At 46.9% G+C, this 18376-nt stretch overlaps 1 protein-coding gene across 1 annotated transcript in view; it reads left to right on the plus strand.

Annotated features, from left to right (window-relative positions):
- The first annotated feature begins 2056 nt into the window (after positions 1 to 2056).
- The window catches only part of tmem214 (transmembrane protein 214), a 50502-nt gene continuing 34182 nt past the window's right edge, over positions 2057 to 18376 (plus strand). Inside the window, exons 1-3 of the mRNA XM_064991800.1 lie at positions 2057 to 2319; positions 12970 to 13160; positions 17175 to 17325. Coding sequence (XP_064847872.1) covers positions 2166 to 2319; positions 12970 to 13160; positions 17175 to 17325 — 496 coding nt within the window. The 5' untranslated portion in view covers positions 2057 to 2165. The remainder of the gene's footprint in view (positions 2320 to 12969; positions 13161 to 17174; positions 17326 to 18376) is intronic.

The following is an 18376-nucleotide window of genomic DNA, read 5'->3' on the forward strand; positions in this document are numbered from 1 at the left end:
CAATCAAACTTAACTAAATGACTATTGCCCTGTAGCACTCACTTCTGTCATTATTTTTTATTTAACTAGGCAAGTCAGTTAAGAACAAATTCTTATTTTCAATGACAGCCTAGGAACAGTGGGTTAACTGCCTGTTCAGGGGCAGAACGACAGATGTGTACCTTGTCAGCTTGGGGGTTTGAACTTGCAACCTTCTGGTTATTAGTCCAACACTCTAACCACTAGGCTACCCTGCCGCCTCATGAAGGGCTTTGAGAAGCTAGTTAAGGATCATATCACCTCCAACTTCCCTGACACCCTCGACCCACTTCAATTTGCTTACCGCCCCAACAGATCCAAGGATTAAGTAATTTCCATCACACTGCACACTGCCCTATCCCATCTAGAGGAATATCTATGTGAGAATGCTGTTCATCGACTACAGCTCAGCATTTAACACCATAGTACCCTCCAAGCTCATCATGAAGCTCGGGGCCCTGGGTCTGAACCCCACTCTGTGGGTCCTGGACTTCCTGACGGGCGGCCCCCTCAACACTGGGGCCTCACAAGGGTGTGTGCTCAGGCCCCTCCAGTACTCCGTGTTCACCCATGAATGGGTGGCCACGTACGTCTCCAACTCAATCATCAAGTTAGTTTGCAGACGATACAACAGTGATAGGCTTGATTACCAACAATGACGAGGCGGCCTACAGGGAGGAGGTGAGGGCCGTGAGAGCGTGGTGCCAGGAAAACAACCTCTCCTTCAATGACAACAAAATGAAGGAACTGATCGTGGACTTCAGGAGACAGCAGAGAGAGCCCCCCATCCACATCGACGGGGCTGCAGTGGAGAAGGTGAAAAGCTCCTCGGTGTGCACATCACAGACAACCTGAAATGATCCATCCACACAGACAGCGTGATGAAGAAGGCAAAACACCGCCTCTTCAACCTCAGGACGCTGAATAAATTTGGCTTGGCCACTAATACCCTCACAAACTTCAACAGATGCACCATTGAGAGCATAATGTCAAGACTGTTGGTGAAGCTGGTTGAGAGAATGCCAAAAGTGTGCAGAGCTGTCATCAAGGCAAAGGGTGGATTTTTGAAGAATCTCAAATAGAAAATATATTTTGATTTGTTTAACACTTTTTTTGGTTACTACATGATTTCATATGTGTTATTTCATAGTTTTGATGTCTTCACTATTATTCTATAGTAAAAATAAAGAAAAACCCTGGAATGAGTAGGTGTTCTCAAACCTTTGACCAGTAGTGTGTATACAGTACCAGTCAATAGTTTGGACAATTGCTGGTTGTGTGTTACTTCAATCTTTTGTCCTGCCCATTCACCCTCTGAATGACATACATACATAATCCATGTCTCAAGGCTTAAACATCTTTCTTTTACCTGTCTCCTCCCCTTCATCTACACTGATTTGAAGTGGATTTAACAAGTGACATCAATAAGGGATCATAGCTTTCACCTGGATTCACCTGGTCAGTCTGCCATGGAAAGACATTTACATTACATTTAAGTCATTTAGCAGACGCTCTTATCCAGAGCGACTTACAAATTACAAAGAGCAGGTGTTCTTCATGTTTTGTACACTCAGTGTATGTACTGTATTCTAGTCAAAGCTCATCCTATATACCTTGTGTTGTACACCTTTTCCTATTCATATACTGTCTATACACACATCATATACATACTGTATACGTTTATATTCCGGATTCTGACATTGCTCGTTCGGATATTTCTTAATATCTTTATTTTTTAGATGTGTGCGTATTGTGTTGTATTGTTAGGTATTACTGCATTGTTGGACATAGAAACATAAACATTTCGCTGCTCCGGCTAAATATGTGTTCTCGACCAATACAATTTGATTTGCATTGTAATGGGGCTGTGCTAAGCAACATGCGGGATCAAACACTTTAAAAGTGTCCTGTGTTACGCATGCCATTCTCTCTATCTGATTGGAAAGTCTGCTATTTATTCTTCCTCATTATAAAGAGAACTAACTGTACTGAGATGTCAAAAAGCTATTGGCCTTGTGACGTCATACGGGCTAGGTGACGTGGCACCGGGAACATTAGTAGCTACTCCTCAGCAGCACGCTCTTTACCGGGCAGCACCGAGCCGTTCGAGACGACTTTCTTCCCCTCAGGGCTGTACGATCGAGATAATGGCGTCAAATAACAGTCAGGTTGGAAAGTGGGAAGTCGTGAAAAAAAGCAAGAAACCGGGCACCGCCGGCAGCGGAGGGAAAAATCTCGGGGAGAAGAAAACTGGACGGAAAGCTCTGAGCGAATCCAACATGACGAGGACCGACCAGTTTCGTAAGTTTACATGGCTAGCTGCTAGAGAAGGTTACGTTAGCCACCGCCGCTAACTAGCTACCGACATAACCACCACCACCACTTATAACTGTCGCTACAACTTAGCTAACGTTACAACTAAGCTGCTAATGTCATAATGTGTGTTTTGGGGTCCGGTTGTGTCTGCCACGTTGGCGGCTAACCTACCGGATGTTCGCTAAGCCACTAGCTAGCATCAGCATATGGCTTAAGATAGCTAACGTACGTTCGCTAATTAGCCAAACTGGAAGTTAGTTAGTTAAGTTGACTTGGCTAGTCAAGCTAACTGGTTTGTCAGGTAGCCCCTCCTGCCCACTGGTTTGTCAGGTAGCCCCTCCTGCCCACTGGTTTGTCAGGTAGCCCCTCCTGCCCACTGGTTTGTCAGGTAGCCCGTCCTGCCCACTGTTTTGTCAGGTAGCCCGTCCTGCCCACTGTTTTGTCAGGTAGCCCGTCCTGCCCACTGTTTTGTCAGGTAGCCCGTCCTGCCCACTGGTTTGTCAGGTAGCCCGTCCAGCCCACTGGTTTGTCAGGTAGCCCGTCCAGCCCACTGGTTTGTCAGGTAGCCCGTCCAGCCCACTGGTTTGTCAGGTAGCCCGTCCAGCCCACTGGTTTGTCAGGTAGCCCGTCCAGCCCACTGGTTTGTCAGGTAGCCCGTCCAGCCCACTGGTTTGTCAGGTAGCCCGTCCAGCCCACTGGTTTGTCAGGTAGCCCGTCCAGCCCACTGGTTTGTCAGGTAGCCCCTCCAGCCCACTGGTTTGTCAGGTAGCCCCTCCAGCCCACTGGTTTGTCAGGTCGCCCCTCCAGCCCACTGGTTTGTCAGGTCGCCCCTCCAGCCCACTGGTTTGTCAGGTCGCCCCTCCAGCCCACTGGTTTGTCAGGTCGCCCCTCCAGCCCACTGGTTTGTCAGGTAGCCCCTCAATCCTAACAGGCTAGTTGGCTAGCAGGGTTGTTGGCTTTGGCAAAGTCAGTCAATTTGAGCAGCGTAGCCTCGTCCTTGCCTGCCTTCGGGCCCCATATAGCCTTGAATTGCCATAGTTAGTAAACCGCTATGTTAGTTAGCCTGCTGCTAGACAGCAACGGAAATATCACAAAGAAAGTAGGTTCTCCGTTCTTGTCTATAAAATAGATTTTGCAGATCCATGGTGTTGCTAGCTAACGTTATTGTCGGAAGGGAAATCTAGCAGCTAACGTTATTTAGCAGCTAACGTTACCACTAGGTTAGTTAGCTAGGAATGTCCTAACAAATGAAACGTCATCACTGTGCAGGGATAAATGTTTGTCATCCTTACTTTACTCTCCGGGGTCCTTGGAACCATACTCCCTGGGGTCCTTAGACCCATACTCCCACCATACTCCCTGGGGTCCTTGAACCCATACTCCCACCATACTCCCTGGGGTCCTTGGAACCATACTCCCTGGGGTCCTTGGACCCATACTCCCACCATACTCCCTGGGGTCCTTGGACCCATACTCCCACCATACTCCCTGGGGTCCTTGGACCCATACTCCCACCATACTCCCCGGGGTCCTTGGACCCATACTCCCCAGGGTCCTTGGAACCATACTCCCTGGGGTCCTTGGACCCATACTCCCACCATACTCCCCGGGGTCCTTGGACCCATACTCCCCGGGGTCCTTGGACCCATACTCCCCGGGGTCCTTGGGACCATACTCCCTGGGGTCCTTGGGACCATACTCCCCGGGGTCCTTGGAACCATACTCCCACCATACTCCCCGGGGTCCTTGGGACCATACTCCCCGGGGTCCTTGGGACCATACTCCCTGGGGTCCTTGGAACCATACTCCCACCATACTCCCCGGGGTCCTTGGACCCATACTCCCCGGGGTCCTTGGGACCATACTCCCTGGGGTCCTTGGAACCATACTCCCACCATACTCCCCGGGGTCCTTGGAACCATACTCCCACCATACTCCCCGGGGTCCTTGGAACCATACTCCCACCATACTCCCCGGGGTCCTTGGACCCATACTCCCACCATACTCCCCGGGGTCCTTGGACCCATACTCCCACCATACACCCTGGGGTCCTTGGAACCATACTCCCACCATACTTCCTGGGGTCCTTGGAACCATACTCCCACCATACTCCCCGGGGTCCTTGGACCCATACTCCCCGGGGTCCTTGGGACCATACTCCCTGGGGTCCTTGGAACCATACTCCCACCATACTCCCCGGGGTCCTTGGGACCATACTCCCCGGGGTCCTTGGGACCATACTCCCTGGGGTCCTTGGAACCATACTCCCACCATACTCCCCGGGGTCCTTGGAACCATACTCCCACCATACTCCCCGGGATCCTTGGGACCATACTCCCACCATACTCCCTGGGGTCCTTGGAACCATACTCCCACCATACTCCCCGGGGTCCTTGGAACCATACTTCCCCATTTGAAGCTTAAATGTAAAATGTTTAAGGTAACCCAATATTATACTTAAATAGCCTAATGTTACTAATTAATACAAGGACCTACATGTTCTGTTTTTAAAGGACGAATTGGCTCCCTAAGTCATAACAGCTACATTTACATTTACATTTAAGTCATTTAGCAGACGCTCTTAGCTAAATATTACATCTAAACATGAATCGATTCTCAATAGCGGTAACTTACGGTTCAAGAAACATAAATTGATCTACTTTCATATCACCCGTCTGTCTTCGGTTTACAAACATGTGTTTGTTAACGCGGATGGCTAATTAGCACAGGTCGTTCACTATCTATCGTCTGTTTTTGTAAATGAACGCAGAAATATGGCCTTGTGGGAACCCTATAAAGGTGTGTATAAATTTGACCTTTTTTTTTATTTTTTATTTTATTTCTAGCTGATATGAAGGATACGGTCCTTATTATGCTAACATCGCAAATGTGTGTCAATGTTCAGACTTGAGGGTTGCAGCCTTTTATGGCATATTGCCGATTGATCCGCCACCTACTGTGCGGGATGGAAACAGAATTCCCAAAAAATTTAACAGAATTACCCGGGGTCACGGGAAAAACGAAATCAAACAACTTTTCTGTTAAAAAATAAAACCCATCTGATCCTTACTCGGGCTCAAGGGGAACCTGGACGAGTGGGTCTTCTGGCGCCAGTACCCCTTGCAAGTCTTCAGATGTAAAATCATTAAGTCCCAAAAGCGTTTCTGCTGCAGCCACAGTTATGTCCAGTTTGTTATATATTTTTTGGACCGTTTATAACTGTGGCAATGAACGCCACAAAATCCATGTTTTTAAAACGCTGGTTTCTTTTGACTTGCAGCAAACGTCCACTACCATATCTTCACTAGCGTCACTTGTTTTCTCAGTCCTTTTAATCACCTCTGCGTAGGAGATTAGGTTGACGGCTCTATCTTTTGCCACCTCAATCTCCTTCACCCTTACAGGGCACTCCAGGAACTCGGATCATGATCCCCACCTCAATTGCAACACCGTCTTCAACACACCGTTCTTCAATAAACACTGTCTGTCTTCACACACTTGAAACATGGCCAAATCCTTTACAGTTCTCACACTGCAATGGTTTGGGAAGGAAAAGTCTTACAGCGTATTTTACATAACCAAGCTTCACATGCGTAGGTATTTGCTCTTTATCAGAAACCTGTTAACTCCAGCATCATCACAGGGTCCTTTGCTGTGGTTCTGGGATTGATTTGCACTTTTCTCACCAAAGTACGTTCATCTCTAGGAGACAGAACGCTTCTCCTTCCTGAGCGGTATGACCAATTGACTCAAATCATGTCAATTAGCCTATCAGAAGCTTCTAAAGCCATGACATCATTTTCTGGAATTTTCCAAGCTGTTTAAAGGCACAGTCAACTTAGTGTATGTAAACGTCTGACCCACTGGAATTGTGATACAGTGAATTACAAATGATATAATCTGTCTGTAAGCAATTGTTGGAAAAATTGCTGGTCATGCACAAAGTAGATGTCCTAACTGACTTGCCAAAACTGTAGTTTTTTTAACAAGAAATTTGTGGAGTGTTTGGAACACTTAGCTTGGAGTCATTAAAACTTCAACTGTTTGTGCAGAAGATTTGCAAGTAGAAATACTGGGGTGCATTGGAGCAACAACAAAAAAACTATAGGGATGTGGTAGTTGGGTGGGCTATTTACAGATGGGCTATGTACAGGTGCATTGATCAGTAAGCTGCTCTGAAAGCTGATGCTTAAAGTTAGTGAGGGAGAAATGAGTCTCCAGCTTCAGTGATTTTTGCAATTTGTTCCAGTCATTGGCAGCAGAAAACTGGAAGGAAAGGCGGCCAAAGCAGGAATTGGTTTTGGGGGTGCCCAGTGAAATATACCTGCTGGAGCGCGTGCTATGGGTGGGTGTTGCTATGGTGACCAGTGAGCTGAGTTAAGGTGGAGCTTTACGCAGCCAAGACTTATAGATGACCTGGAGCCAGTGGGTTTGGCGACAAATATGAAGCGAGGGCCATCCAACTAGAGCATACAGATGGGTAGTGTATGGGGCTTTAGTGACAAAACAGATGGCACTGTGATAGACTGCATCCAATTTGCTGAGTAGAGTATTAGAGGCTATTTTGTCATCACGGAAGTCAAGGATCGGTGGAATAGGCAGTTTTACCAGGGTATGTTTAGCAGCATTGGTGAAGGAGGCTTTGTTGCGAAATAGGAAGCCGATTCTAGATTTAATTTTGGATTGGAGATGCTTAATGTGAGTCTGGAAAGAGAGTTTACAGTCTACCCAGACACCTAGGTATTTGTAGTTGTCCACATATTCTAAGTCCAAACCGTCCAGAGTAGTGTTGCAAGACAGGCGGGTGGGGTGTGGGCAGCGATCTGTTGATGAGCTTTAGTTTAGCATTTAGTTTTACTTGCTTTAAGAGCAGTTGGAGGCCACGGAAGGAGTGTTGTATGGCACCTAGCAAGAGCAACATCATTGATGTATACAGAGAAGAGTCGGCCTGAGGTTGAACCCTGTGGCACCCCCATAGAGACTTCCAGAGGTCCGGACAACAGGCCCTCCGATTTGACACACTGAACTCTATCAGAGAAGTAGTTGGTAAACCAGGCGAGGCCATCATTTGAGAAACCTAGGCTGTCGAGTCTGCCAATAAGAATGTGGTGATTGACAGAGTCGAAAGCCTTGGCCAGGTCAATGAAGATTGCCGCACAGTATTGTCGGTTATGATATCGTTTAGGACCTTGAGCGTGGCTGCGGTGCTCTCTTGACCAGCTCTGAAACCCGATTGCAAAGTGGTGGAGGTACGGTGGGATTCAAAAGGGCCGGTAATCTGTTTGTTGGCTTTCGAATACTTTAGGAAGGCAGGGTAGGATGGATATAGATCTATAACAGTTTGGGTCTAGTGTCTCCCCCTTTGAAGAGGGGGTTGACCATGGCAGCTTTCCAATCTTTAGGGATCTCCGATGATACGTAAGAGAGGTTGAACAGACTGGTAATAGGGGTTGCAACAATTGATGCGGATAATTTTGGAAAGAGGGGGTCCAGATTGTCTAGCCCAGCTGATTTGTAGTAGTCCAGATTTTGCAGCTCTTTCAGAGCATCAGCTATCTGGATTTGGGGGAAGGAGAAATGGCGGAGGCTTGGGAAAGTTGCTGTGGGGGGTGCAGAGCTGTTTGTAGGGGTAGCTAGGTGGAAATCATGGCCAGCTGTAGATGAATGCTTATTGAAATGTATTTCTTCCCAGGACATTACTGAGGTTAGAGAATTACACAATACCGAACACGAGGATCCACATTTGTTTGAAAAATCTAGCCTTTGCTTTCCTAACTTCCTTGAACAGTTGCATTTCACAGGGACTATTCGATGCTAATGCAGAATGCCACAGGATGTTTTTGTGCTGGTCAAGGGCAGACATGTCTGGAGTGAACCAAGGGATATATTTATTCCTGCTTCTAAAATTTTTGAATGGAGCATGCTTATTTAAGATGGTGAGGAAGGCACTTTTAAAGAATATCCAGGCATCCTCTACTGACGGAATGAGGTCTATATCCCTCCAGGACCCAGGTCGATTAGAAAGGCCTGCTCACTGAAGTGTTTTAGGGAGCGTTTGACAGTGATAAGGTGTGGTCGTTTGATCGCGGGCCCATAGCGGATGCAGGCAATGAGACGGTGATCGCTGAGATCCTGGTTGAAGACAGCAGAGGTGTATTTAGAGGGAAAGTTGGTCAGGATGATATCTGAGGGTGCCCGTGTTTACGATATTGGGTTTGTACCTGGTGGTTCCATGATAATTTGGGTGAGACTGAGGGCATCAAGCTTCGATTGTAGGATGGCCGGGGTGTTAAGCATATCCCAGTTTAGGTCACCTAACAGAACGAACTCTGACGATAAACGGGGGGCAATTAATTCCCATATGGTGTCCAGGGCACAGCTGGGGGCAGAAGGGGGTCTATATCAAGCGACAACAATGAGAGACTTATTTTTGGAAAGGTTTTTAAAAGTAGAAGTTCGAACTGTTTAGGCACAGACCTGGATAGCTTCTCAGAATGCATCACCTTTTATTGGTCACATACATGGTTAGCAGATGTTATTGCAGTGTAGCAAATTGCTTGTGCTTCTAGTTCCATCAGTGCAGTAATGGCTAACAATTCCACAACTACCTAATACTCACAAATCTAAGTGAAGAGATGGAATAAGAGTATATGGATGAGCGATGACCGAGCAGCATAGGCAAGATGCAATAGATCGTATGAAATAGTGTATTTATTTTATTTATTTAACCTTTATTTAACCAGGTAGGCAAGTTGAGAACAAGTTCTCATTTACAATTGTGACCTGGCCAGGATAAAGCAAAGCAGTTCGACACATACAGCGACACAGAGTTACACATGGAGTAAAACAAACATACAGTATAAACAAGTCTATATACGATGTGAGCAAATGAGGTTAGATAAGGGAGGTAAAGGCAAAAAAAGGCCATGGTGGCGAAGTAAATGTACTGTACTCTATCATCTACTGCATCCTTATGTAATACATGCATCACTAGCCACTAACTATGCCACTTTGTTTACATACTCATCTCATATGTATATACTGTACTCGATACCATCTACTGTATCTTGCCTATGCTGCTCTGTACCATCACTCATTCATATATCCTTATGTACATATTCTTTATCCCCTTACACTGTGTATAAGACAGTAGTTTAGGAATTGTTAGTTAGATTACTTGTTGGTTATTACTGCATTGTCGGAACTGGAAGCACAAGCATTTCAGCTACACTCGCAATAACATCTGCGAAACCATGTGTATGTTACAAATAAAATTTGATTTGATTTAAATACAATATAGCAAGTAAAACACTGGAATGGTAGATTTACAATGGAAGAATGTGCAAAGTAGAAATAAAAATAATGGGGTGCAAAGGAGCAAAATAAATAAATTAAATACAGTAGGGAAAGAGGTAGTTGTTTGGGCTAAAATATAGGTGGGCTATGTACAGGTGCAGTAATCTGTGAACTGCTCTGACAGTTGGTGCTTAAAGCTAGTGAGCGAGATAAGTGTTTCCAGTTTCAGTGATTTTTTTTTTGTAGTTCGTTCCAGTCATTGGCAGCAGAGAACTGGAAGGAGAGGCGACCAAAGAAAGAATTGGTTTTGGGGGTGACTAGAGAGATATACCTGCTGGAGCGTGTGCTACAGGTGGGAGATGCTATGGTGACCAGCGAGCTGAGATAAGGGGGGACTTTACCTAGCAGGGTCTTGTAGATGACATGGAGCCAGTGGGTTTGGCGACGAGTATGAAGCGAGGGCCAGCCAACGAGAGCGTACAGGTCGCAATGGTGGGTAGTATATGGGGCTTTGGTGACAAAACGGATTGCACTGTGATAGACTGCATCCAATTTGTTGAGTAGGGTATTGGAGGCTATTTTGTAAATGACATCGCCAAAGTCGAGGATTGGTAGGATGGTCAGTTTTACAAGGGTATGTTTGGCAGCATGAGTGAAGGATGCTTTGTTGCGAAATAGGAAGCCAATTCTAGATTTAACTTTGGATTGGAGATATTTGATATGGGTCTGGAAGGAGAGTTTACAGTCTAACCAGACACCTAAGTATTTGTAGTTGTCCACGTATTCTAAGTCAGAGCCGTCCAGAGTAGTGATGTTGGACAGGCCGTCAGGTGCAGGTAGCGATCGGTTGAAGAGCATGCATTTAGTTTTACTTGTATTTAAGAGCAATTGGAGGCCACGGAAGGAGAGTTGTATGGCATTGAAGCTTGCCTGGAGGGTTGTTAACACAGTGTCCAAAGGAGGGCCAGAAGTATACAGAATGGTGTCGTCTGCGTAGACATACACATAATTCAATCATAACTTGATTACAAATGACGTCATACAGGAAAACGTCCCAAGCGGGTGGAACAGATATGACAGCTTGTTAGAAAAGGGGCTGGGTTTGAGTGAAAGAGCGGGAAGACTGAGGAACAAAGGGAAGAAGCTGTGCTATTCAGTTTCTTATGCATTCAAAATTACCGCCCATTTGGAAAAGAAAAATGCAATAAATATTTACTCTGAGCTGCGCTTCAGTAGGTTAGATGGAAGGCCGTGTTGCCAAACCGAGTCCTTTGAAGAATGTCTTGTTGTCAATTGGAATAGTTGTCATAACGTCATTGTGTGATAGACGGGATACTCTGTCTGTTCCTTCCTAACCCTCGTTTGCAGCGGCTGTTGCTAACTCAACGGCAAGGAGGTATCACTTCTGTAGTGAATAAGAGTTCAAAGTTCATACCATTCGCAACCAAAGCTCACGATGTTGGCTTCGTTCTGTAGTTATTATCTGAACCATTCTGACATCGGACCGTCGTCCTCGGAACAGGAGGTTATGTATTTTTTTAACCTTTTTATTTAACTTTATTTTACTAGGCAAGTCAGTGAAGAACAAGTTTTTATGTTCAATGACGGCCTAGGAACAGTGGGTTAACTGCCTTGTTTAGGGGCAGAACGACAGATTTGTACCTTTTCAGCTCGGGGATTTGAACTTGCAACCCTGCCGCCTCGTCAAGGCTTTATATAGGAAGGGAGAGGAGGGCGTGTTTGAAAACTTTTATAGCCCATGTCCCTTCACAGGGGCGGGTCACTGATTGAGCAGAGCCCTGTCTTATGAAAACCCAAATCCCACATTTTAGAAGCTAAAATCACATTTCATCCCATCACAAATAATTTCATATTCAAACATTTAAATTGAACAACAATTCCATGTGAATCAGATAAACTCTACAGTGGAAAGTCTACACATCAGAGTTATCTTATCATTGATGAGAATGTCTCAGATGACAACCGAACTGACATCATATTCATTAAGTACCACCTCATATGTTCAATTGGTCGGATTACCAGAATATAGTTCATTTCCCCCCACCTTCTGATGTTCCAGAATCTCTATGTTAACCAAGGGGTTTGCAAATGTAACATCAGTAGGGTTGAGGAAAAAGGGGGGAAGAGGTATTTATTACTGTCATAAACCTACCCCCAGGTAACGTCATGATAGTAGGCTTACAGTACATTTTGGTTTATCAAGAGATTTACCATTCAAATAAATTCTTACCTTTCTGTGTTTTTACTACATAAGAGTCAAATTGTATTATTTTGTAATTGATGCAGTAATGCCTACATGACTGTTTCAGAAAAATTGACCCTAAAATATTTGAAATGTATTAATCTCGAACTCAAAAGATGCCCAACGATTGAACAGAGCAGTAGCTGAGTTTGTCTGGCTGACATCCAGACCTTCTTCTTCTTTGCCGTGTTATCGAGTGTCGTGAACCTGGTATCCAAGTCAACATTGTTTTTATTTTTGACATTTTTTATTTATTTACAAGGACTTTTAGTTGAGAAATTTAGGACCACAGCCAAAGTATTTGAAGTAGAGTACTTTTATGATAAACAACGAAGTTTATGGGTAAACATTTTGTGTTCCATGCTCAATCAATTACAATGTACCCTTAAATATGAGTCATTTAGGTGAGACAAATGGTCAGCTGCCCCTTTAAGAGGTGGGCCGTTAGCATTGTAACGGTGGGATTGGCATGTCTGTCTGTGAGGGATGAGATTCTCCGCGTCTCTTCACTAGCAGTTGAGCAAAACAACTTGGCGTGTGAAGATAATGTAAATAGCCAAGGAACATAAGGACAGTCACACTTTTTAGTAGACTTTCTGTAAAATTAGACCAACTTCTATGCCTGTGCTTCTAAAAATGTATCTTTCAGCACGTCACTCAGAGCGCACAGCTCCTCAGACACGGTTACTTTGAAGGGTGGGAGATGTGGGATTCCTTGTTTATGTGATTAGGTCGACGCACTGGAGACCTCTGCCTTGTATCTTGACAACACTAATCTATACATGGTCAAACTAAGCTTTACACTGACTGACTGGAGGGAGGCAGCCTGAAGGAGTCGAACCCTGATTTTGCTACATAACACTGGAGGTCTGAGCTATAAACCTTCTCTCCATTTCTGTCTTCCTGTCCATTTCTGTCTTCCTCTCTCTCTCTCTCCATTTCTGTCTTCCTCTCCATTTCTGTCCATTTCTGTCTTCCTCTCTCTCTCTCTCTCTCTCCATTTCTGTCTGTCTCTCCATTTCTGTCTGTCTCTCTCTCTCTCCATTTCTGTCTCTCTCTCTGACCTGTTGTTGCAGCTCCCCTGGTGACATCGGGGACATTGTTCGAGGCTTTTGAGAAGATGGGGAAGAAGCATAACAAGGAGCAGGTTCCTCCAGCCGAGCCCAGCAACAAGAAGCCTTCAGCGGGCAAACAGAAGGCCAAGCTTCCCCCTGCCTCCACACAGACACACAACACACACAAGAACCTGGAGGATGCATTCAAAGCTGTGAGCCACACACACGTACACACCAGCAACTTACACACATGTCCACAACACAAGGTACACACACACACACACACACACGGAGGAGTGACCGTATTAGACTAATCTAGGGGCGAAAGTCACATGAAATAATCTCACTGTTTTGCACCACATCATAAGCTTGTTTCCATACTGTTTCAGTGTCATGGTGCTCCAGTCCAGGGCTCAGTCTCAGGGTTGCTACTGGTAATTTACCAAAGTTACTGGAATCTTCAGGATAATTAACAGAAGCGATATGGTAATCCTATCGTAACTTTGGTCATTTATATAAATCTATTGATATTAGAGGTCTTCATGGATCCACCTGCACCCGTGACCCGGTGGGGGTCCGGATCCACCTGAACCCGAGACCCGGTGACCCGAGGGGGTCCGGATCCACCTGTATCCAGAATTCTAAATAATGTTCTGGGTTGGATCTGATATGATTTTCACGGGTCTTGGTTCTGTGTACAGATCCGAACCCGACTGCTGCAGTAGACAGAGGGAGAGATTTGTATTTATGCTGCTGCTCTTGCTTTTCACCAGAGTGGAGCGTATCAGTACGGCCCCTCCCCCGCCTTCTAGAGCTCCACCCCTCTCCCTCCTCACTGTGTCAGTACGGCCCCTCCCCCGCCTTCTAGAGCTCCACCCCTCTCCCTCCTCACTGTCAGTACGGCCCCTCCCCCGCCTTCTAGAGCGCCACCCCTCCCTCCTCACTGTGTCAGTACGGCCCCTCCCCCACCTTCTAGAGCGCCACCCCTCTCCCTCCTCACTGTGTCAGTACGGCCCCTCCCCCGCCTTCTAGAGCGCCACCCCTCTCCCTCCTCACTGTGTCAGTATGGCCCCTCCCCCACCTTCTAGAGCGCCACCCCTCTCCCTCACTGTCAGTGCCACCCCTCTCCCTCCTCACTGTCAGTACGGCCCCTCCCCCACCTTCTAGAGCGCCACCCCTCTCCCTCACTGTCAGTGCCACCCCTCTCCCACCTCACTGTCAGTACGGCCCCTCCCCCGCCTTCTAGAGCGCCACCCCTCCCTCCTCACTGTGTCAGTACGGCCCCTCCCCCACCTTCTAGAGCGCCACCCCTCTCCCTCCTCACTGTGTCAGTACGGCCCCTCCCCCGCCTTCTAGAGCGCCACCCCTCTCCCTCCTCACTGTGTCAGTACGGCCCCTCCCCCACCTTCTAGAGCGCCACCCCTCTCCCTCACTGTCAGTGCCACCCCTCTCCCTCCTCACTGTCAGTACGGCCCCTCCCCCGCCTTCTAGAGCGCCACCCCTCTCCCTCCTCACTGTCAGTACGGCCCCTCCCCCGCCTTCTAGAGCTCCACCCCTCTCCCTCCTCACTGTCAGTACGGCCCCTCCCCCGCCTTCTAGAGCGCCACCCCTCTCCCTCCTCACTGTGTCAGTACGGCCCCTCCCCCACCTTCTAGAGCGCCACCCCTCTCCCTCCTCACTGTGTCAGTATGGCCCCTCCCCGCCTTCTAGAGCGCCACCCCTCTCCCTCCTCACTGTGTCAGTACGGCCCCTCCCCCGCCTTCTAGAGCTCCACCCCTCTCCCTCCTCACTGTGTCAGTACGGCCCCTCCCCCCGCCTTCTAGAGCGCCACCCCTCTCCCTCCTCACTGTGTCAGTACGGCCCCTCCCCCGCCTTCTAGAGCACCACCCCTCCCTCCTCACATTTACATACATTTACATTTAAGTCATTTAGCAGACGCTCTTATCCAGAGCGACTTACAAATTGGTGAATTCACCTTCTGACATCCAGTGGAACAGCCACTTTACAATAGTGCATCTAAATCATTAAGGGGGGGGGGGGTGAGAAGGATTACTTATCCTATCCTAGGTATTCCTTGAAGAGGTGGGGTTTCAGGTGTCTCCGGAAGGTGGTGATTGACTCCGCTGTCCTGGCGTCGTGAGGGAGTTTGTTCCACCATTGGGGGGCCAGAGCAGCGAACAGTTTTGACTGGGCTGAGCGGGAACTGTACTTCCTCAATGGTAAGGAGGCGAGCAGGCCAGAGGTGGATGAACGCAGTGCCCTTGCTTGGGTGTAGGGCCTGATCAGAGCCTGGAGGTACTGCGGCGCCGTTCCCCTCACAGCTCCGTAGGCAAGCACCATGGTCTTGTAGCGTATGCGAGCTTCAACTGGAAGCCAGTGGAGAGAGCGGAGGAGCGGGGTGACGTGAGAGAACTTGGGAAGGTTGAACACCAGACGGGCTGCGGCGTTCTGGCGTTCTGGATGAGTTGTAGGGGTTTAATGGCACAGGCAGGGAGCCCAGCCAACAGCGAGTTGCAGTAATCCAGACGGGAGATGACAAGTGTGTCACTGTGTCAGTACGGCCCCTCCCCCGCCTTCTAGAGCGCCACCCCTCTCCCTCCTCACTGTGTCAGTACGGCCCCTCCCGGCCTTCTAGAGCGCCACCCCTCTCCCTCCTCACTGTGTCAGTACGGCCCCTCCCCCGCCTTCTAGAGCGCCACCCCTCTCCCTCCTCACTGTGTCAGTACGGCCCCTCCCCCGCCTTCTAGAGCGCCACCCCTCCCTCCTCACTGTGTCAGTACGGCCCCTCCCCCGCCTTCTAGAGCGCCACCCCTCTCCCTCCTCACTGTGTCAGTACGGCCCCTCCCCCGCCTTCTAGAGCGCCACCCCTCTCCCTCCTCACTGTGTCAGTACGGCCCCTCCCCCGCCTTCTAGAGCGCCACCCCTCTCCCTCCTCACTGTGTCAGTACGGCCCCTCCCCCGCCTTCTAGAGCGCCACCCCTCCCTCCTCACTGTGTCAGTATGGCCCCTCCCCCACCTTCTAGAGCGCCACCCCTCTCCCTCCTCTCGCACTTTCAGCTCCAGTTAATTAAGTCGATTTAAATTACATTTCTGCTGCTTCCCTCAGATCAGACCGGGTATAGATCCGACGAGGTCTATACGGAACGGGTCTAGTTGTCTTCGGGTCCATTTGGAACAGGTTTCTATATTTAACTATTTTATTTATGCAAATCGGGTGGGAAAGTCCCGGGTCCTTTTGGACCCCTGAAGACCTCTAATTCATATTAGAGACAACACCATGTCCATAAGTTTCTAGTAGATGGGCCATATGGTTTACAAGAAAATAGTCTCATTAAAAAAGCATCTAATCAACAATGACATTATTTTCAATGTAATTATTCCAACTATTGACTTTTTTCACAACTGCCTCCAGTTTGACGCCAAAACATTGATGGCAAATGCATCTTGACAAAGGCAAATGTTTTTACATAAAGGATATTTCATGTTTAAACCCTCATTTTAAACACTAATGGTACTCAATAAGTTGATGGTTGATATTTTAAGGTAATCGTTTACATCTTTGTCATTATATATATATTTTTTTATTTGAAAATCATCTTACTTAATGATTTCATATTTTCCGTGCGCTAAGGCTACAGAGAGGGCTGGAGAATTAGACGCCTGTGATATTCTGAAGTCCGAAACACGGCCACTAGATGTCTGGTTAAGTCCTTGAAAGATACCAATGTTCTGGTAGTTTATTGGTCAACTTTTCCAGTAATATTCCCTCCCTTTTGCAAACCTACTCGGGTCTGGATTTTCACCAGTCGTGACTTGACTCGGACCCCATCAGTAGTGACTGTTGCCAGAAAGTGTCTCACTTGAATCCTTCAACATGCTAGATAGAACAGCATATTTTACATGGTTATTGTGGTAGCTGCTAGCCTTACTATTTTGGTAGACTGTACATTACGAAATGTAGCTTCAGAGAACGTTAGACCTCATTCAATTGACTGCGTATTTCTTAACTGTTCCAGATGGGCGTGGGTTAGGTAATATTATCTATGGTACTTCCTGTTCTGTTCCAGATGGACGTGGGTTAGGTAATATTATCTATGGTACTTCCTGTTCTGTTCCAGATGGATGTGGGTTAGGTAATATTATCTATGGTACTTCCTGTTGTGTTCCAGATGGGTGTAGGTTAGGTTGTGGTTGTATTATCTATGGTACTTCCTGTTCTGTTCCAGATGGACGTGGGGGAGCTGAAGCAGCAGTTGGACCGGAGCCAGACTCTGTTCCCTGACAACCCGTCAGTCTGGGTCAAAGACCTGGCAGGATACCTCAACCATGCCCTGGCTGCTCCAGAGACTGATCCCACCCTCAGCAGCTACACACACGGTCAGTAACATAACCACCACCAAAACCAGGGCTCTAAATTTGAAGAAATTCATTGGAACACTAGTGGTCTGTTAGGAGCACCACATGAAATCTAAGAGCACCAGAAAATATAATTGCTTTAATCAATTGAAATGCAGCTTATATTGGGCCTATATATACATATTTTTTTAACCTTTATTTAACTAGGCAAGTCAGTTAAGGATAAATTCTTATTTACAATGATGGCCTAACCCGGATTACGCTGGGCCAATTGAACGCCGCACTATGGGACTCCCAATCACGGCCGGTTGTGATACAGCCTGGAATGGAACCAGGGTCTGTAGTGACGCCTCTCGGAAGCAGTGTCTCAGACCGCTGCGCCACTCCGGAGCTCTTGTGAAGCACATGTTGTGCCCTAGAAACTAATATGTAACACAAATACATTTGTTTATTATAAAAAGCTAAAATGTTATGAATACCTCATTAAAATGTGTCATTTTGTGGAATAGTAGGTTTCTACATTGTGTAAAAGCACTATTTTACTATTGAGATGCATTTCATAATCACTAAAATGTTTTTAGAGACTTATCTTGAATTTCATTGAATATTGTACACTGTCATTCATTGATCTCCTGAAAAGTCATCCCTTTTTTTAACGTGCCCGCTAACGGTTGGATATACTGGTGAAGTTACCATGTTGTTAGCTAGCTAGCCAATTAGGTAACATATAGGAACAAAGTGTAAAGAAATTGTCTGACGTCGATGCATGAGTAGTTTAGACTGGCCCATGACATGGTTTCTGAATGTAAAATACGGTGCCGGTGATTCGCTGTAGGAAGATTAAAAGTGCTGCTCTGGTAATATGGGTCTTTAGACCCGGGTGGGCTGTAGTAATGGGCCAACCCATGACGCTAAAGAATCTGCACTGCCGTTTTTCTCTGAAACAACGGTACAGCGAAGTCTTATCATTACTACAATCTGAGAGATTGTTTTTCCTTGTTGCACAGTTCTCCCAAAATAAAATGTATGGTCACACAGCAAAATATCTTGTTGCATATGCGACCAAATTGGC

This window comes from Oncorhynchus masou, chromosome 16, assembly GCF_036934945.1.
Source record: "Oncorhynchus masou masou isolate Uvic2021 chromosome 16, UVic_Omas_1.1, whole genome shotgun sequence".
Taxonomy (NCBI): domain Eukaryota; kingdom Metazoa; phylum Chordata; class Actinopteri; order Salmoniformes; family Salmonidae; genus Oncorhynchus; species Oncorhynchus masou.